The sequence below is a fragment of the Pleurodeles waltl genome, chromosome 9 (genome assembly GCF_031143425.1).
Source record: "Pleurodeles waltl isolate 20211129_DDA chromosome 9, aPleWal1.hap1.20221129, whole genome shotgun sequence".
NCBI classification, from domain to species: domain Eukaryota; kingdom Metazoa; phylum Chordata; class Amphibia; order Caudata; family Salamandridae; genus Pleurodeles; species Pleurodeles waltl.
The window spans coordinates 161,673,080-161,695,156 of NC_090448.1; the positions used below are offsets into that span (position 1 = coordinate 161,673,080).

A 22,077-nucleotide genomic window follows, 5' to 3' on the forward strand; every position below is an offset into this window, starting at 1 on the left:
CGTTAAGTTATGTAAATGTTTACATTAGCAGGGGGGCAATAAAGAGGTGGCTGCAGAGGATTCTGGGGTCTGTGAGATGGATCGCGTGCCAGCAGAGACACCAGCAGTAAAATAAATATATATGCAGGCGGAGTCCTCTTAGTTATTAAAAGTCAGAATATAAATGTTCTCAGAGAAAATGCTCTCTACCACGTCATTAGATTTTACTTTTCTCATTGTACAGTCTTGGAAAATTCCTCTCCCCTCTGCAAGGTCCCATCACATCTACCCTTCTCTGCAGCAGGGGACGATTGAGTCTGTCCTGTGGCTGCTGTGCACTGGCTGTGGTCACAGATGTGTCCGGCTCTGGATAAATCAGCAGGAAGACAATCTCCTCAGAACTTGAAGGCCACTGGGTCACCAAGGAGAGACAGAATCTCCTCAACACCTGAAGAGCACTGGTGCACTAAGGAGAACCGAAGGGCAGGTGAAAGGGGCAAAACTCTGGTGTAGGAGGAAGAAGGTGGGCCCAGTTCCAATAAACTGTCAAAGTAGGTGTTAGTTAATGCATCCCCTGTGTTCGAAATCAGCAGATACATTGTTTGAAACAGTGCTGAGTCAGACGTTTACCCTTCCGAGATCGATGTGAAATAACTCATGGCCATCCTATTGAGTAGTCCTACTTAATGTGCAAAGCTAACTCCGTTTGGGTAATACAAAGTAATACTGCATATGGCTGTGTTTAGCCAGCAGGTAACTGGTTCCATACCTGATAAAACTGATAATTTTTACTTTTTAATTGGAGTTTCATGTTGCACTTTGCCATTTTAAGTGCAATAAACAGCGGGTGGTGTTAGTGCCCCGGTGGTCTTCAGGATTAAGGTGAAAAAGTGTCTGCTTGTAGAGGTGCTTCCTGTAACTAGTAAGCAGCTATTTCAAAACACAGAAGGAAAACGCTCATGCTTAAAGCACTACATAGAAGTTTGTGTAAACCGCCGGTCCTGTTCTCAAGAGTAGCTTGGTTGATTCATCCATGCAGGGCATAAAACGTTTAAAAAAAAAAAAAAAAAGTGTGGGGGTGAGGACAAACCAAGTTAAGCGAGTATGTAAGTGACATTATTAATGTTTGAGATATTTTAGGTAGGGTGTTTTGATTCTGTTTCAGTACAGAATACCGCTTAGTCTGCCCAAGTCCTGCTTTCTGTCACGAATAGCGTGTCAAACAGACACGGCCTTTTCTTTTTAAACGCCATTGATTGTGGAGTTACCATTCAACTGCATTGCATTTTTAGGAAAATTAAAGATGTGAATCCGAGTTTGTGAAATGTAACACATTACAGTCCTGGGAACTGAAGGGCCTGCTGATGTCTGGTTTTATGCATTGCACCTTGGACGTGGCGTATAACGAATACGCTGCACACTAGACTACGTTGAGTTACGGAAAATGTGCAGTCCGTTTGATGCAGTGCCTAAAGATGGTTTACTCTAAAAGTCGCTAAGCTTTTGTTGTCTTTCAGTTATTATTTCTTGGACTCTCTTGGGGCGTCTGTCAAAATCGTTTTCAAATATAGAATTTACAAATGTATTCATTCTAACTTTTTGGCCTCTCTCTGGGCTAAAAGACGAATGCCATTCACCACGCCAATACATCTCGGAATGCTGAGACCAGTTGTCTTTCCAATGTTTGCTTGAATACTGAGGTTGAGAAGTAAATTAGCCATTGTTTGCCAGGAGGCTTTACACCCTGTTTGCAAAAAGTACAAGAATCTCTCGTGAAATGGCAGTAGATTGTTATTACATCTTTAAAAGACAGAGTATTCAAAGTCTGTAATAGAAAATGTGGATTTGCTCCAGTGAGATTACGCATTTCTTTTAAAACATCTCTAACTATTAGCAAGTGCTCAAATGCCTCAATGAGTACTCCGGGAGAGCAGGCATCTTTCTAAGAGTAATTGCATCTGCAAATTTGTCTGCATAACTTCTAGCACCTGGACAATTCTGTTTTTTGTTTATTTTTGCACAGTTAAACTTTTTTTTTTTTTTTTTTTTAACTAATGGAAACCCCTGATTAAATATGGTAGTGTGTTCTTCCCATTTCCACTTGGTAATGCACTTGCTCTAAAATTCAGAAATGGGAGTGAGTATGTCCATGGTGGTGAACTACCTAGATGAGTTGTGCGCGAGTATCCAGAAGTTTAACTTGTGTGTGCAGATAGGTTTGTCAATTGGACAAGTAGATTCAAGTATCTTCTATACACCTCAACGTTCTGATTGCTGACATTTGTTTTTTTGCTAAACATAATCCACTGCATTGGTTTTCTGCTACTTTTTCAATGCTTAGCTTCTCGATCCTGTACACGATTTCAGGCACAAACGTCTTTGAGGATTGAGTTAACAGTAGATTACAGCAGGGATGCCAGTTGCCCGAGACTGCTTTAAGTCTCTTTTCTTTGCATAACCACCAATGAACCCACATTTGTGAAAATTCTCAATAAATGGATGTCTAAGCAACTATTTTCTGCTCACCAATTTGTTTTTACACCGCAGGATCGGGCCTATAATCTTTCAGAAATGTATAATTAATAGCAGTGCAGTGTACCATAAGGTGTTGTCAAATGTATATTAATGTGTCTATTGTTTCTGTGCAGGATCAAGACTTTTATACTGTGGAGCTGGATAGAGGAGCCAAAGGATTTGGATTCAGCCTACGTGGTGGACGGGAGTACAATATGGATCTCTATGTGCTGCGGTTAGCAGAGGACGGACCTGCTGAAAGATGTGGAAAGATGAAGGTATGCATGCAGGTTTAAACTAATTTGTACTATATTTTAAATTGGTAAACCAAATCAATCCCTAGATGTCAATTGAGATAGTGAACCCAAAATCAAGAGTATTTAACACATTCAAACAGCTACTGGATTATTTACCCTCATTTCTGATCCTATAGCATGATTATTGCCTAATAAAGTGTAGCAAATTGTTTTTATGTTTATAATACCTAAAGTGTTCTCCTTAAAGAAAAACAAAACAGTTCATCCGTTTAGGGATCATTAAATAGCAGTTTCCTTTGAATCTTCCGTATCCGCATCCTTTGAGATGGCTTTACAAGTCAAAAAGCAGCTTGTAGGAAAACACAAGCAACATCTGGGGTTTTGATCTTGAATAAAACAATGTGCTGAGTTCAACATATTGTAGTTCAAGACGTGGCAAGTTAAAATTGTTCAAGGGTTAGACAACTATTGTGTCCAAAAGTCAAACCCTTAACTGCCTCTTTTCTATTGCTTTTACATTGGGCCACCACCTTGAATAATTTGATGGCCTCAGTAAGGGTCACAGTGTTCTGTCAGTTTCACATTCCTGTGGGGCTACCTAGAACAGTCATGTATATGTTGACCACGTATAGGACATAAAGTCCTTTATGTGGCTTATCTGTGCACGGCACTCCCGTAATGGGATTCTTTAAAGTGGAATTTGAGGCAAGCATTTTTCTTGAACTCCTGCGATTATTTTATTTGTAAAATTAAGGGTAAAAGGGAAAATGCCACAATTTCTGCAACATATGCATCAAAATCTGTACTTGGCAACTTGTGTTTTTAACCCTATGTTCATATATAGTATTTGCATATACAAATATATATTTTGCTGATGCATGCTTAGCAAACTGTATTTGAGGACACAGTTAATAAATATGGTACCAAAAAATGTCTCTCCTTTAGTGATAAGTTAAGCCCGCTTTCACATGTTGCATTCTAGGCCTACATTTTGAGCCCACCATTCATGCCTACATATTCAATTCTAAGCTTTTATTTCTTTTTTGACAGATTGGTGATGAGATCCTTGAGATCAATGGTGAAACCACGAAGAACATGAAGCACGCTCGGGCTATAGAACTGATTAAAAATGGTGGCCGCAGAGTCCGTCTGTATCTGAAACGTGGAGATGGCTCTGTACCAGAATATGGTGGGTCAAACTATGAAAACATTCCTTCCTTCCCCACCATCACTCCATGAATCTTTTGTCTCCAGATCTGAAGCAGGAATTTCTTACTATATTTCTTTTCCACCAGTGTCTTACCAACCTTTGCAAAATTTGGTTAATTGCCTCGCTTGTGCTGAAATTTCTTCAAATTCTCGTCTTTTGCTTGATTCCGTGGACTGGGTCTCAATATAAGGGAGGATCATCACAGCATCTTGTGCGATGATCAGGAAACCTTCTTTGTCCAGCTAAACAAAGAATGTGTATGGAACTGTGCCAAACTGTGACATTGTGGTTTAATGATGCCACCAAATAGTTATATTCTTTGAATAAATATACAGCTAGGAACTGCAAATGGTCATCTTATGGTCATTTTGAGCAGTAGGTTTCTTAGCCATATTGTCGAACTTGTAAATTACAGGGATATAATGTGTTTATCATTTTATGCCCTCTCCCAGTATTTGTATTGGATCCATACTCGATGTATAATTATGCATTTGGCTCATTGATCACACTAAGAAAAACAAAGTTAATGCATTTTTAGCATTCTATTGACTGTGTGTGAACTACATTCCCACATGTTTGAGCTGCAACATATCAGGAAAAGAGAATCTATAAATTATAATTATTTTGTATATGTTAGAATTTTAGTTGTAAAGAGATTTTGAATAATATTGCTGGAAAATACTGTAAAATATGTCCTATTTATTTAAGATCATTGTTGAAAATCTATGCCCTAGATATAGGGCCCTTCCCCAACCAAAGGTCTTTGAAGTTTCTGTCGAAACTGTTTGAAAGATATCCTACCTTCTACTCCCCGTTTTGGGAAAAATATTGCTGTTTTGGGACTTTTCTGTCTTTCACTACATTCTTCAAAAAGCATTCTGCACAACGTATGAACTGATCTTTGTTTTGTTACTGTGACCCTTTTCTACTTACCTTCTCTTGAAAAGTCCAACTAAACCTAAATGTCGGTCTACATTGATTTGAACTGAACTAAAATAAGAGCTTTTCACAAATTTAAAACCCCTTCTCCCTAGCTAATGTCACACATTTGTGGTATGTAGTATGGCCGTTGCCGTGATACTGCATGCAGTGATCACAGATGTAAAGAAGTTCACGTGTAAATGATGGCAAGCAATCACGTACAATTAAGTCAGTCTTTAAGTGAACCCGGGTGCCCTCCAGACATGTGGATATGTGCAAATCACATTGCCATTAAGACTTAAAAGGAACCTCTTTCATTCTGAGGTGCTGATCTAAAATGAAATAATGTATGCATTGTCGATGTGTAGAAGGCTGATCCTTAAGACTGGTCCTGATATGTGCAGTGGTTCTTGTGCTCGTCCCTGCATTGCTCCTGGATGATCACAGAAATGCCCTTCTGCTAAAAATACATGTAGAAATAAACGTGCATATTTTAAGCAGGGGTTCAATTCGCTAATGCTTTGCTGCTGTAAAATGTAGTTGTATAACATTTGGGATTAGTTGTCCTTTGGACCCTATCAATTACAGTCACGAATGGATACTAATGCAATGTTAATTTCCAATATTGTCTCTTTTGGACCATGCTTCTCTTCGAGGCTGTATATTTTTGTAATGCGTTTTGTAATTATTTTCAATGTTGTAGTTTTCAGTGGACTTTCTCTCTTGCTGTCGAATGTCAATGTTTTCCCCCTGACATCTTGTCTCTGTTAAGTTGTTTAAAAAAATTGATGCAATATTTTCCTTGGTTATTGGTCACTTCTTGGCTGTCTTATGTCACTTTGCTAACCTCTGCCTCTTCAGCCTAATTTGGGTGTCACCTAGACAACCTGATTGGAAACAAATAAACTTTCTTGAAATATGAAGATTTTTCCTTTCATCTGTGTTATAGGGTGTCTAAATGTTCTACTTTTCTCTTTTCTTTCTCTTTTCTTTGTTCTCTACTTGGTGCTGGGCTCTTCCCTTCCTCAGCGATGATTCCTCCTAATATCGCTGCATGTATGAGAAATGACAAGCTTGGAGAGCCTTGCTTCTACCTTATGGGCCATAATCAAACTACGGTTTGTAGCTGAATTGTTACTAGGTGTTTTCTGTGCTGTGGCCTTCTCCCTTCACCTTGCTTCAGCTTTGCTATACTTTTGTATGTACAACAATTCCTCCTGCGTGCCCTGCATCCTTTAAATGGTACATACTTTACCCTAAAGTCATTAGAGGCCTTTACCTTGCTCGTTTCTAATTTGTGCAGTAACCCTCTTGCAGAATTGAGATGCTTGCACGCAAGAAAAAATAAAATAAAACCTCATTCTCTTCCGTCAGTATCATTTAAACCAGTTTAGAATGCAACCCAACCATGCCGCATCTTTGTTGTTCAAATGTACTCAAATGGCTGATCTGCAGTGGCCCTCATTCCAAGTGAAATGATAATACCATGGCTATCCATAATTCCTGGATTACCATTATCCCTGGATAACAAATTTTCCCCTGCAGAATGGGAAATAATGTGGTAATCTGTGCTACTGCACCAAATTCTGCTGGTAACCTCCAACATTCAGCCTTTTCTGGAGATAAACTCCAATATAGTTGACATGGCGAATGCATCTTGGGAAACAACCAGAGTAATACCGCTAGTGCAATTATAACATATGGTATTCCTGCATCAGATTGAATTCCTGGATCGGCTAGTAACACGTTACTGGCTAGGCTGAGATTTAAGGGAGCACTTAGAATGAGGGCCTGTGTGTGAATGATAGAGGTTCATGAAACAGCTGGTGCGGGTGATGGCGGACATTGAGTGTGCCCTGGTGAAAAACGCATGCGTTTACTCCGAGATGACCGGTTTCCTTTCATGCATAAGGTATCTCTGGGGTATTCAAACACCACATTTGGCAGTGCTGTGCTTTCTGAAAGGTTACTGTAGGGAAGTGCCAGCACTTAATTTTAGCAGATTAGGGAAGCGCATGAAATATACATTGTGACTGTCCTTGCGTTTAATGTGTCTGTGATGTTAGAATGAATTATGTACCTGATCTCCTGTGTCTGGTGTTAACAGCAGTGGCAGCATACATTTCCCTTTCTAATTTTCCTCTTGATGAGGCTTGTACAAAACTAGTACGATATAATTATTTCCTTGGGGATCATATTTTCAGTGCTTTTAATTTCATAAGGTGTTCCAGCTGTAAAGTCACAGAATAGTTTATTTTTAAGATACGAAAATACGAAGTTCCCAAAAGTATTCGATCGACAGCCGCCTGTGGTGCTCAACTTTAGGATACAAAGCAAATGAAAATGTAAGAACTGGAAGACAAAAGCAGGATGAAAGGAAAAAAACATGCCGCAGAAAAACACAAGGTAGCATATGTGGCAAGCCAGTTAGAAGTAACACACTGAACCTTTGCTATAGATTACGATGTACAACAGTAAAGGGGTATCCAGTGTAGCGGGGATGAGGGTGCCACACTTCCTATAATCTTTGTCCACATATTTTAGGTTAGAAGCAGTATCTTATTGCATATATTTTGCCTTATCTTATTTTTCTCATTTTCGGGGGGGTTGGGTTTACAGCACTAATGGAATTTTGAAACTACTCCAGACTCCTTGAGATCAGGGGGTGAATACATGATAGATTTAGATTTGTGGTTTTATTAATTCACTGTTATTAAATTAAACAGCCCTTCGTGCCGCATTTATTACCAGTTTCATGCTCTGTAACATGCTGTTGATCAAATCGTGCTCATTTATCAACAGACAAATTCTACCATCCTATGGACAGGATTAAATCCTGAGTTGGCCTTGCAGGGATTCGAACTCATGAAATGGAGGTTAGGCCGGGTATAACTGAAATTGTAACTCCAGGTCAAGGTATCAGTGAGCACGAATTTCACTGAACCATCTTGCTGGCTGACATGAGCATCAGTCTTTCCATAAATTGACAAGGGCTTTAGAGTATTTTAGTTTCCCCATAAACTGTGAAAAGCAAACCGACTCTCCTTCCATGGCTAAGTTGTAGCAGATAACCTGTTCCACTTGAGGCTGTGAATTCAAGTGGACTTTTCTGAGCATACACCAAAGATATGGCTGTGTAAATGTATGATACTTCACTCAATTCAATTGGTTTGACGTTTCTGTAACTTGAGAAATTGTGATGGATCCTCTCCCAGTTGAACTTCCGGGAAAATTCTCCCATTTAAAGGAAAAGCTCTTCTGGAATAAGTTAATTTTGACAAAATATTTTGCCTAGAACCAAAACGTCAAAAGGCAATTCTTTTTTTTTTTTATTTTTTTTTTCTTGCGAAGTTAAATAAAAAATAAATTTGCTTGAATGTTCCCTTAAAACTTATTTTTGCTAGCGCATTCTCCAACGGTTTAAATACATTTCCCAAATGTTATATAGTTTTCAGAGAAGTGTATGAAAATTCACGGAAGGGCAGCAATTTCACACACACCTAACATGGATAGGTTTGTTTGCTACGGCACATAGCCAACATATGTGAAAAACCCAGATTCATTGACTACCCAGAGGCAATAAAGGGCCTAATCATGCATTGTGTTAGAATATATAAAAGGTGGCACATGTGCAAGAAATATCAGCACTTCAAATAATATAGCACTTTGCTCCTTAATAGCACCCTGAACTATAGGAAAAAGGCAATGTCTGACTTTATCTTGAATTTTTTTCTTACTGGAAGTATTGGACCGGATGTTTGCAACACTCTGCTTTGTACCACGTATGTAAGCAAAATACATAGTTTGTGGTCTAAAAGATCACCCAACTGGGCTTTTTAATGATGTGTTCAGTGCTCAGTTTGAGACGGTGGTTACAGGTGGGGCCCACAGTACTATTTTTCGGAGACTGGCTTATTTTCCTTCATCAGACTTTGACCCAAAACAAAAGTGAAGAACACACAAGGGAGAAAGAAGAATGAATGGAAAAACTGAAAACCAGTGGCAAAGCTAGAAGGTAGAGAGGAGATAAAAAAAAAAAACTCTAAATATGAGATGAAGGGATCAGAAGTGCCTGGTGATGGATTAAAGAGACATAAGGTGGTATCAGCGCAGTGTAGTGGTTCTACTGTGCATTTCTGAGCAAAAGATTGGGCCCTGCAAATTAAACGCAGGATGTATTTCGTGAAGATGTGCTTTTAAGACTTGGCTTGACCGTGGCTATTGCAACCACACCGCAACATAGTGTAAAATTGGAGATTAAAAATAATATATGCACAGCTTGATCTTCAGAATATAGCAAAAGGGGACTGTCTCAAATATGATGCTGAACTTTCATGGACTTCAAGTCGACTACAGGGTATCTTTAGATTTTTTTTTTTTAAGTATTAGATGTCTTCAGAACATTGCCCCAGATATCTGGTTATGATATTGTCCTATACTTCGGCAAGAAAACTGAAATTGACAATTCAAAGCCATTTATCCTGCTTTTGCAGCAGTGTAAAAGGAGACAGACGCCAAGTCTAGGCACCCAGAGTTAAATAAATAAATGGGGGATGTGTGGGACATTACTGAATCACGTAGTGAAATAGGATGGTTTGGGAAGTTGCTGGAGTAAGAGCACTATTGACGTCCTGTACAGACTCGCATGCTTCTCGCACTTTTTGTCTGTGTGTATCTTTAAAGCGTAGTTCATTAAATTACTCGCCTTTCTAAACAGTCTGCCAGCTGGGAAGCCAATTTTGCGACAACTGTTATTCTCGGAATTTAGGCTCTCTAATTTGGCAGGCCGTACACGGATGTACATGATGGACATGGGACCAGAGGACAGTGTTTGTTATCAAAGTTGGATGGGCCAGGCAAAATACAGCAACTTACACAGTTCTCCCCTGCAGAGTAAACTGCTATGTGGAAAGGGTCAAAGAAGACTACAATGTGGAAGATGAATGCTGAAATAAGAGGGGTGTACTGCAGACATCTGCAACCCTCAAAGGGCTGAGGGTCCTTCATTCTTCATAAGAACCCATTCAGCCTAAAGCCTAGCAGTTTCTGTGAGATCAGTTTCTCAGGGGCCTCTCACCAGGTCCCGCAGGATGCCCTATTGTTTTGCTTTCTACAACTGGGTGTTAAGAGCCACTTATGTGGGCGGAAAGAGCACTTCGAGGTAAAAGCCTGAAGTGTCATTAAGTTAGCATGGTGATGCAAAGTTAAGAATGGAAAACCAAAATTGCTTATCACCCTAATGAAATAACTTATCACAAAGTATTGAGATTATAACCACACCAAACCAAGTGTATTACTGCCTTTGAATAATTTGACTAACATTGTGAAAAATGTAGGTCTAGCCCCATACATTGGTGTTTCAAGGGTCACCACACTGGTAGCATATTGTGCTGCATTTTGCTGGGGTAATTTAGTGATGCTGTTACATGTGACAGTAAGGCATTGTTTAATCCTTTGGAACTTCCAAGAATTGTATCTGATTACTTGAGTTAATATTAAATATAGGTTTAAATGAATGCATGACCGTCTACTTTGGCACACGCCTCTCACCAGTGCTCAGGGGCCCGGCTTCTAACCTTTCACTCATCTAAAACACACACGTTGGTCTATGGCTGATACTAGAGTTGCTTTGACAGCTGGAGTACCTGCAAGATTGAGGAGGGGCCTGTTCAAACAACTGAACAATAGCAGAAGTCCAGCTTTTTGGTATATAGCCCATGTTAAGGTCCCCTTCCGAACAGGTCTGCACTTTCTGGCAGTCAGGAAAAATATTTGAAATGTGTGCAAAAAACGTCCCTTTTAGTGAGACATTTATTGACAATCTTCCTATCGTGTTGGAACCTTAAAATACTTGTACCGTATGATTACATAAAACAACTCCATGATAAGCTATGGGTATCAAATTTGCAGACTGATCATTTATAGTGAAAGCTTCCTATTGTCAGATGACTAATCACAAATTGATATGGTTTCCAAGCCACTCCCCCTCTTGGTGTCCCCTGATATGAAATGTTAACCACATTACAAGTCACCTTCTTAGCAGTGTGATATCAATTGTTTAGGGTAGTTCGTCATGTGTAGAGGTGTTCTGCTCCATGCATTTACTTACGGAGGCCTCAGCTCCTTCAAGGTCCCCAAATGCTGTCAGAATTTTGGGGCAGATGTGGTCGTTGTATTGTATGTTTGGCACTGTGATTGACTCGAACTGGACGCTATTACTAAAGTCCAAAATTCAACTTTGGAGCTCTAAGTTCCATATCGTATGCCTGACTTGCAAATGGGCAAGAGTGAATCCATACTACATTTTAAATCCACAATTATGCTCATAAGATAGTATGCGACGTGCTGAATCTTCTCTTGCTAAATAATTGACTCAAGATTTGTAAGATGTTGAAATGGATATTGTGCAATGAAAGTAAATCTATTGCATCAGTTGCTGATCAACAAGATTTCTTTCAGCCTGCTTGAAAACCTACTAAATTGCTTAAAACACAAGGTTCAACCCAATCTTCGGGCTTTCAAGATGTGTTCTGCACCTAAGTAACTTAATAGCGTGCACTCCATTAGCTTCTAACAAGATATGGCTTTGCACTCACCCAGCTCGTGTCTAATGAATACCCACTTCAGGAGGAGGTACGTGTCCTTTAAGACCTCTTTCCTATGGATATGATTCTAAAAACGTAAACATTCATTGGCAGAAATTCAGGGTATAGCCGGTCCCTGAGAATTAATTTTAAACATGACTAAAGACTTTTGCTGATCACTTTTTCAGTCAGATGCGTTCAATTTAGCTGCAACATTATATAAATAATGCAACCATCTTTGACTAGTGAAACTGGCTGCCTATGTTATTGCACTGCTTACTGCTGGGTAAGACGAGCCAGTAAACTACTGTACCCATCTTTAATTGCCTATGCTAGATTCACTAAGGGATCCATCTACAAATCTTTCAGCTGGCAAAATGTCAGATCCTATTGGAAAATATCAGTGGAGGTAGTAAAGTGTGCCTGTTCCACGTTTATTTGCAAAATAGTGACGTCATGTTCGTAAGAAATGTAATGCTTATATTCCATTTTTAATAAAAAGTTAGACATTGTAACTTTTCCACATGCATGTGGCGTCAGGAACGTTGTTTATGCTTAAGATCGTAAGCATGCCTGCTATGCTTTGCCTCATCTGGCAACTGGTGGTTTCCACAAGGGGTTGCCATAGTTTCTCAATGAATGTCTCAAATACTTATAAAAATCTGCACTCTAAGTAAAAGGCAATGAGTACTGCATTTTTAATCTATGCAATGCATTCAACATCCCACAGTTGTCATGACTAGAAGATGACCATTCCGTTTTATGGTGATCAGGTTTGTCAGGCTTTGCCACTAAGGTGAAGAGAACGGCTCAATGCCATGAAATATAGGGCACAGTGAGTATCAAGTAAGGTGAAACTGATGGTGTATGGTATCTGCTTATGCATAGATGCCCACGCCTCATGGGCTGCACCCTGGAGAGGAAGGGGGTAGAGCTGTCATTGTGGAAAGGCCACTATCCACATTAATTTTGCCCACCATCCACTTCAATTGTGTCCATCTAGATAGAATCATTCAATGACCTGTTCTGAATTTCACTTCACAGCTGGTAAATAATGCCTTTAATATTTACCAAAGATATCGAATAATTTCATAAGATAAAAAAGAGGAATATAGGTAATTATGCAACCTTTTCCTCATTCTATAGAACCCTCGCCCAGGCACGCAGGCCTCATGCCCACAATCATGGTTTTAAAGTCAGTGCCTTAAAAGGTCAAATCTAACAAACTAAAGACGTTTTTTAATACAGAACTGTTTATAGTTAATAGGACTAGACCATGTGGGTTCCACTGTAGATTTTGGAGTCGGGCTTACATGAGAGCGTCAGCTCTTTCTGTTAAATAACTTTTGCTAATTAAAATATTTTAAAATGACTCGGACCATGCCAGGTGGATTTCATCTACATTCTTCTTTCCATCTATTTTGGCCATGGGATGAGGCGCGTTCTTCTGCCAGAAAAGCATATTGATTAACCAAGAGGCTTTGAGCGAGAAAGTAATTGCATATTAAATGCAATCAGCAGCTGGCTCTCAAAGGTATACATAATAAAAACATTGCAGCTAGCAGGTGCAAATTTGAAGAAGGTGTCCGAACTGGTTTATTTTTAAAGCCTGAAAAAAAATGCAAAAGATGTATTTTTCTAAAACGTTTGCAAGGCAGTACTTCCAAGCAAATTTCTGTCAACGTTAGGTTGGTAAAACAGCCCTTTTTGTGTATTAGTGAAGAAGATCTCCTTATCGAAGTCCATGCATGCACACTAGTGATCTTTGATGGTACCTTTTTGTGGCAGCAGAAGTAAAGGAACAATACTCTAGTAGTGTAATCCTTCCTAATAAATCCACATAAGTTAAAACAAGTATAGTTCTTGTTTTGAACTACTGGTGGCTCCTACAGCATGCCACAGGCACCACCACTACCTTCTGTCGTTATTATTGTGTACATGACTTTGATCATCCTAAATGGACAACAATGGCTATTACATATATGCCTGTGGCACTCATATGGACTTTAGGAGATCTAAGGATATTCCCTTCTGCCAATATATCCCACTGAGCCTTGGTCGCAGCTCATTCCTGGCAGAATAAATTTCGAAAGCACCTTTAACACTACTGATTAACATATCTGTTGTTCTACCATTGCAAACACCCTTGCTAGCTTAGCTCATATTAAATTTGCATGGCAACGTACACATGTGTTCTTTTTAGTCCAAAAGTGAACTCCACCTTTAAAGAAAGTTTCCAAAAAGGTGGGAGAAGCTATAGAGACCATCATATAATCCCTCTTACAAAGTTCTCAACAAAGAAGACTGTCTCAAAAATTAAAAATGGATTTGAATCTGCCAAGAAAAGCTATTTTACTGAAAATTTTAACAGCATCCAGCACAAAAAAATGTAGTGTGCAGACCTATGTAAGAACTCTTAAGAAATGCTTCCCATCGCGCTCAGACCATTATAAAAAAATTAGGTGATTTCTTTATAGCTAAAATTTCAAAAAATAGAGATTACATTGGCCATTCTGCTTCCTCAGAATGTCCAGAAGTCTTATTCCACCTCATCCCATAGAGCCGTGGTCTGACTCTTGTGCTAATGGATAACTCCTCTATATTCTCTGTGATGAAGGAATTTAATTCTGCCTCTCCTTTTGACCTCATTTCTATTAAGTCTCTTGACATTAAGGGATTTCGCTTTGTGTCTTACCAGACATAATTATTTCATCTTTCGAGATCGACACTGTTCCCAGATCCTCTCAGAAAAGCATCTAGGACCTTTACTGAAAAATGCCAAAATCAATGATTTTCTGTCTTCTATTGACATATAACTCAGTTATCAGTGGGGAAAACTCCTGTGTGTGTGGTATTGCAACTCTGAAATATTCTTGAATTGCATATTGTTCTGTAAGAATTTCAGTGGGTTTCCAACCAAACCAGAGCACTGAATTTGTCCTTCTGGCCATCTTGTATAATCTTCTTAGCAGTAAATGACAACAGTAGTATCTTAATTTGATCATTCCACTGCATTTGGTAGCACCTATCCTCATAAAGCCAATTCATAACAGATGTAGTGGATGTTGATTATTAAGTTGATTTACCTTGTTGCATTGAGGGTAGAAGCAAACAAGTGATACTGAGACAAACATCTGTCTTCCAAATTTCCTACACGTCTTTGAAGGTTAATTCCCCTTGCCTTACCCGTTTCATGCCTAAATGAGAACTCTTGTGGCAATTCTATTTTAAATCTTACATTTGTATGCTTAGGACACCCAGTTACTCTTCAAAATGTTTAAATGAGTGCTAACACAAACAACTGCCTTAAACCTCTGTCCACTGATGGATGAGTCTGCATTGGCTCAAGCTCAATCTGGAAAAGATGGAGATTCTTATGTTAGGTACTGAGCAACAGATGTGGCAACCTTCTGTCTGGCCTACTTAATTCGGTCCTTGCACTTCTAAAATGGTAAGTCTCAGGGTCAAAACAGACTTACTGTTTCAAGTCGATGGGCAAATATGAGCTTTTGTATCATCATGCTTCATCCACTTTCGTCATATCTGTACAATCCTCCTGAACCTAAAAAAGGAAAGCAGAAGCATGGTTAACTCCACAAATGTTGACATGAAATTAAACTATTGCAGCAGTCTGTATCGTCACATAAAATCTTCCCTTAGACATTGCTCAAAATCACGCAGTTTGAGTCACTGATGGAGACCCTAATTTCAGTTCCACCCTTTAATTTCAGAAGGCTGCACGTTAGCTCCCATTTACCAGCATATTATCTTCAGAACTCTGTCTAGTCCATTGTTTTCTATATGGCACAATAGCGAATTTTAGGTCATACCTTATAAAGGAATTTCTTCCCAAGAGAACCTTTTGATCATCAAATAGCCTAATCCTGCAAGTTCCAAAATACAGCAGAGCTTGTGCCAGGGGGATGTCCTTCTGTTTGTGCCCCGTCCCTCTGGAACAAATTAGCTAAAGAGCTTCAGTGTTGGGCTAACAATCTGACCTTTAGAAAAAGACTGGAACCTCTGCTCTTTTGTTAACACCTGGATTGATATTGCTTTTTAAGTGGCGCTGGGAGACCCCAGTGTGACAGTGTGCTTTAAGAAATCCATATAACATATGGATCTAGAGAATGGCTTAGTTGAAATGGGTTGCCTAAATCCTGGACATATCTAAACTATCTTTTCCTTCGAGGATCTAATCCAGCAATTGTTTCTTGGCTTCTCTCACCCCACAGTGATTCTTCTGGATTGGCTTCTCTCGTTCAGTACATCTTAATGCCAGTTAGATCAGTTTGTAGTCTGCTGATGACTTTCAGGTCCAGGCTGTTTTCAGCCAGCAGGATACTGATTTAAAGATTGCGTTCCTCCACCTTTGCCATGATAGACTCCCACTACGGTTTAACAAATCACTACTTTTTCATTGCCCATGTAATGGTCCTCTCCTGGATTGGCTTCCACGATGGTGTCTGCAGAGGCATCCTATATAAAACCAACGAGAAGCTCCAGAGGGCACAAGTATCCACATCACCTCATCTTTGGTCTAAAAACACTGTAATACAACCCCATTAACGAAGTATGTATTTTGGTTCTTACAGCATAGAGTTTAAAACTACAAGTCTTGCACACAAGGTAGTGCAAGACATCGATTTGACTGTCTTTTTAATGGATAGCTTTTGTACCATCCTGCTAGAATCCTAAGGCTTGCTTCCAAAAATAGATTTGCTCCACCCAGCACTCACAAAACGCTTGCACAGAGATTCCAACATTCACAGGACACCACCCCTAGAAATTCACTTTCATAAAATATTCTCATTAAGATACAGGAACCCCTGAAGGCTTTCAGCTTCTGCCACCTTTTAGAGTAGCGCTTAGACACTACTGTAAGCTAGCATGTGCACACTACATCAGACAAGATACTGAAAGCATGCTACTATAGCTACTACCTCCTAAATGATCCTCCCTCCGGAAGCAGTACATTGAACCATTATGCTAAAATTATTTTTGAGGTTTTCTTCACAGTTGAGAAATTCTTGTGGATAAATGCAAATTTACATTTAGGCTCATGCAGTATTTGCTTCATTAAAACAAATGAATGGTATCGTCTTCTGTGCAACAGTAAGTGTAGATTATTTGACACTATTACACTGGAGGTGAAAACACATTAAGTTGATTTTACTTCAACGTTCAAAGTTTAATTTGACGAATAACCGGAATTCACTGAGTCAGATAAATTCTAAGCAAGGCTATTGAATGCTAGAAGATTGCGTACCATTTTGTTAAGGCTTGCAGACATTTGGGAATTCCTTATTTCCTGGAGAGAAAGATACTGCTAGTTAAATTGTTATAAAATATCAAATCTTATGAATGGAAGTAGCCCACGAAGCATATCTTTCAATATCCAGAACTTAGAGAATCAAAACAATTTTTTCCAAAAATGTTTCTTTTCCTAAAATGGTCTGAAATTGGAGCATTACTTTGGTGATTTTGGAAAAAAAAAAATCCAGGACTCCAAAGTTTAGGCTGTGATTTACTTAAAACTCATAAATAAATAGATTGCAAATGTAGGTTAAAGTTTTACCAAGCACAGCACAGTATGGAATGTATACGTTTCAAGGCATACTCGTAGGCTGATTTGCAAGATGGTCGAGGATTGACTGCATTCATGGGCAAAAACATTTTTTCTTATTTCCTTCAGAGAAAAATGTTGTACCCAAATAGACAACATTACATCTGCACTATTATTCTATTCCCCTCCTCGAAATTGGCCTACTTATGTTTTCCAGGGTAGGAAAAGACTCCTAAACTGTGAATTTCCACTCACCTACTAGTTTGCAGGTGTAGTTTGCACACTTGGCGAACCACCAGGAACTACCCCTCCCTGCTCCTCCTTAGAGATTTACTATAGTGGACTATTTGCAAAGATGGCAGCTTGTTCACTTGAGGAAATACAATCCAAGAACAGAAGTGACTGCTGAACCTGAATCTATTCGGAACTGTGAATTACTGTCAAAGGTTCAGTTTCTGGTGCATGACCATTCTTTGTGCAAAAATCTGGGCATCCTTCCCGCAATTTAATGTAATATATTTAATAAAATATTTTCAGTTTCCATCTACACAGCTATTTTTAAACGACAATTATAAATGTAAGCTCTTAAAAACTGTAGAACCTAGAAATTAAATTCCTGCTTAGTTTTGTAGTGAGTGTGTAGACTACAACCAGATTATTTGTTTTGGCTTTGTGATATCAACCGTATAATTCGGTATTTGGAAATGGTGTCTCAAGTACAGTACGAAGCTAGAAAGATGCGTGTAATTTTGGCAAAGTTCTGATAGTCTTGGCTCTTCTGGTAACTTCTGCCAAACCCATTTAATGGTCAAGAGCTAAAGAACAGGACATTTAACACATTGCACGAAGTGTTGCAATTTATGATAGCCGATTTTTGTATTGCAGAATGTTTATTTCTTTGGTTCTTAGAAGCCTTTAGGTTCCTGGAAGAAAACCAGGGTCTACCAAAATATGAGCAAGAGATGGGTGGGTTCCCAGGTGAGGTCCTTTTTGAAGGGGGGGGATCATCGTAGTCCTAGCATTTTGAGCCCAGTATGGCAGTGCCATTAGTCACTCATCCCGATATCAGTGGGGTGCAGAGCCCGTTGTTACCTACTGGTAGCAGCATCTTGACTGACCATGGTCATTCCCATCAGTTACTGGAGGAGTAAGTAGTTGCAGTTCAGATATGCGGGCAGTGCTGTAGCACCAGCTCTTACAGCTCCCAGTCACACCTCCCCTCCCATTCAATGATATATATATATATATATATATATATATATATATATATCAATCTCAATGTGTGTATATATGTTGGTATGTGTGTATATAAATCTGAAATCTCATCAGCTCCTTCTCAGTTTAAGTATGGGTTTCATGTTGTTAGACCACTAATCATGGTCACTACACCATGTAGGAATTTGCTTCTGTATGTGTTAGGATTCATACATGTACTTCATATTAAGAACTGTCCAAAATATGAACGTCACTAAAGGATGCACGATGTAGGAGCACCCAGAGCGGAGTATTAATCATAGGAGGCGGTCTGGGTGAAAATGAAGTCTGAGTGAGGATTGTTTGTGAAAGATGTAGCTTCACTGATTTAGCTGTCTGCAGAAATCTTTTAACCACTTCTTTAAAAAATGCATAGTGTATCAGCTACGCCCAGAGAAGTAATCCTTTGTGCACCTCATTCTGTTGTCTGTATCATTTTGCATCCTATGGAGTGCTTTCATTGCAACGCATGAGCTACTATTTTATAACTCAAAAGTACTCTGAATTATCACACATGAAATTCTTTATCTTGTAAATGCAGTTTATACAAAAACAATCCTTTTGATTTGTTTTTGACCCCATCAGGATTTTCTTAAGTATTTGAGTCAGGCCTCAAAATGCAAGCCAGAACTATTGGCTTTGCCAATGCTGGTTTTTAACAGCAGCAGTTTCTAAGGCAGATTGGTACCTTCATGCCGCACAGTAGGCAGCTGGTTCCATAAAATAGACATACTAATGTATAATGCTCATTCAGCTCTTCCATCATTAACAGCTTCAGTTAACGACTTCTGACCGTCTTAACAATGTGTTTTTACCACTTCTGGAATGTCTATAGTCTTGTGAATCTCATATTAATCTATTCCCAAAAATTTGCTTTTATTGTTTTCAGACGCCAGCTACGACGGCAACAGCCCCAGCTCCAGTTCACAAAATATTTCGGAAGTGAAAAATGTGTCTTTTAGTCGAAAGCTTACATCATTGGAGTCCAGTTATCCACCAGATCTTCACAAATCATTACAACATGGGGAAAAGCGCACATATGTGAAGGACCTTAAAGGCAGAGAATACAGCGGGCAGTCCAATGAGCACCACACTTGGAATGGGACTTCGATGAGCTATGGTCGCGTGGCAGGTGGCAGGAGAAACCAGTCTCCGGAAGGCAGGCGAGATCACCAACCAGGTAAAAACGTGACAAATGGGCATAAACGATCTCCAGAAAAGCGGAAGGAAGGAACAAAGAGTGCTGACAACACTTTGGAGAGAAGTGACCGGCATGACCGAAGGAGAGACGTTTCTCCAGAGAAACGGCGAGAACGCTCTCCAACTCGTAGAAGGGATGCCTCGCCAACCAAACGAAATAAATCACTTGAAAGACTAACGGATCAAATGAAATCCCTAGACCGAAAGAAAGACCGTTCACCTGAAAGAAGAAGGACTAAGTCCACAGACAGACGGAGAGAGAGGTCTCCAGAAAGGTGGGAGGAGCGCTCTCTTGATAGGAGGAGAGAACGGTCTCCCGAGAGGCGGAGGGAAAGGTCTCCTGAGAAAAGGAACAGGGATGAGAAAAACAACCGCAGAGACACGGACGAACGTAGCCTCAAATATGATACTTGTAGAAGCTCAAGGCAACCCCCAGAATACAGGCGGAAACCATACAAGGAGTGCAACACTGATCTGAGCATTTAAACCGAGCCGAGTCACATTCCAGCCCTTGTGGCTAAAGGTGTCAAGATGAGGGTAATAATGAGCAGAAATTATTTATAGTTTTACTTCACTAGCCATCCAACGCCTGCTGATCGTACAAATATCAACATTATGCAGATGAAATCATTTAAATCGCAAAACTATTCAAAAAGTGTTGTGCCTGATGTATATTAAAGAAAGTATATTTTTAATGTATACTTTTTGTAATGTTTTTGCCATGTGTTGGTGCAAACGGATACACAGTTTTGTTTCTACATGCTCGGTTGTTTTTATAATTTTTCCTTTTGTTGGGGTTCTCTACCCGCAGCGATATACGAGAGGGCGACTAGATAACAATAGTTTAATAATTTAATGACCAAGATGAATTAATTATTTGTTCCGGACTGTTATATAGTGACTTACCACTATCATGTAACTAGAAATTTTGTTGTGAATGTTGAAGAGGATTGCGAGCAGAGGTGCACTTGACGAAAACGAATTCTACTGATGGGACTGAAGTAAAAAAAAGTTTCGAAAGTGAACATTGCTGTTTGAAGAGACTACTGTTTGTGATGAAGGATATTTATAAAGCACAGATTTCTGTTGATGTTTTACAGTTTGTTCGATGAGCATTTCGCTTTAGTGCCCTTGGGATGCATGAATGCAACGGCCACAAGTTGGCATTTCTGTGTACGTGTAATGCAGTTTTAGGCCTCCACACCTATCGGTATCAGCAGCACATTGAATATTGCCTCTAAGCAGCGCCAGTACAGTTTAACGCAACTGCTCAGGGTGGGGAAATAATCATGCAATTATTGCATTATTACACAAGGTGGTGGATGCAATCTGGGACACCAAAAAGGTCTAGTTAGCGGGTTAAACATTCCTATTCCAGTTTATGCCCATTTCTACCACTGGAAATCTTTAGGGCAGCTGGCAAATTGAAAAGTCTTTTTGGACCCAATAACATGACTGTGCTAGAAGCGCATGTGAACGTGACGGGTGCAAAATGAAGACGACCATAAGATGCTCCCACGCCTTGTTCAAAAGAAACCTATACCTTCAAGCTGTGGAGAGAAACAAAACAAAAGTTGTACACAATGTACAGCGAGTCTGCTGGTGACCAGAGGTGTTCAAGGACTACTGCCTAGCTGAGCCAAAATGTTTGCCGTTACTGCTGGACTACTGAAGTAAACTGCTGCTTACAAGTGCATTGGTGGGTACACGTAGACTGTTCCACTCTTTCCATCCAAACACTAAATGCTTTGCAAGTCTATCACTGTTGTTGCCATGGTACTGTACGAAAAAAGATGGCCAATCATTGTGTGTACAGACTTTCAATTGTAATTAATAGAGCCTGTTGAAAAAAAACTGTTGCCTTTTTCTTGTATAAAAGAGAATTTATGACGAAATGTAGCTGTGAGGAATGTGATCAGTGTTTATATTTCTGACAATGGAACACAATGGTCCATAGGGATATATTTTAATGTAAACTGAATCAGGTATGTAAAGATGTTTTAAAATGGGACACTAAGTAACCCTAAAGCTTTTTTCAGTTTGAATATCTTTTATTTCTTCATGGTGGATCTGCCTGTGTATTATAAAAGCACTTGTATGCGGTCATTGTTCTTTGATTATCATTTCTTTAAATGTGCTATAAATATATGCTATTTTCTGTGTTGATGAAACGCAGTATGTGGGCCAATTTTTTTTGTTTTTATAAAATTCTATGCATATATAATACATTTGTTCATTGCTTTATTTGACTTACTGAGTTATACATAACGATAGTTGGCGGAATAAGCATAGAGGAGGTCATAGACCAGCTTCTTTCCTGGAAACCAAAATCAATGTATATATGGCTGCAACAAAAGGAGAAGCTCTTTGAATGCTATTTTTATTATCCAATAAAGTTTTGCAAGTGACCACACAAACAGAATATTTGCCGTTCGTCTTCCTCAATGCAATCTGTTTTAGTGGCACTGTATTAATGACCACTAGAAATCTTATTAAATAAAGAGTCGTAATCTAATTTACATACTTATTGTTGAATCAATTTCAATAGTTTTCTTTGTCGTACTCAACCAACTCATGATCCCTTTGTTCTCGTAC

At 39.2% G+C, this 22,077-nt stretch overlaps 1 protein-coding gene across 22 annotated transcripts in view; it reads left to right on the forward strand.

The window, feature by feature from the left end:
- MAGI1 (membrane associated guanylate kinase, WW and PDZ domain containing 1) overlaps window positions 1-21,674 on the forward strand; it is a 1,074,483-nt gene extending 1,052,809 nt beyond the window's left edge. For 13 of the 22 annotated variants that reach the window (XM_069206485.1, XM_069206480.1, XM_069206483.1 and 10 more), the window contains 3 exons: window positions 2,628-2,771; window positions 3,801-3,939; window positions 19,172-21,674. In XM_069206485.1, coding sequence (XP_069062586.1) covers window positions 2,628-2,771; window positions 3,801-3,939; window positions 19,172-19,968 — 1,080 coding nt within the window. In that variant the 3' untranslated portion in view covers window positions 19,969-21,674. Of the gene's footprint in view, window positions 1-2,627; window positions 2,772-3,800; window positions 4,119-5,910; window positions 6,000-19,171 lie in introns of those variants that run through there. The other 9 variants (XM_069206495.1, XM_069206490.1, XM_069206492.1 and 6 more) reach the window with 2 other exon arrangements.
- The last annotated feature ends 403 nt before the right edge of the window (window positions 21,675-22,077 follow it).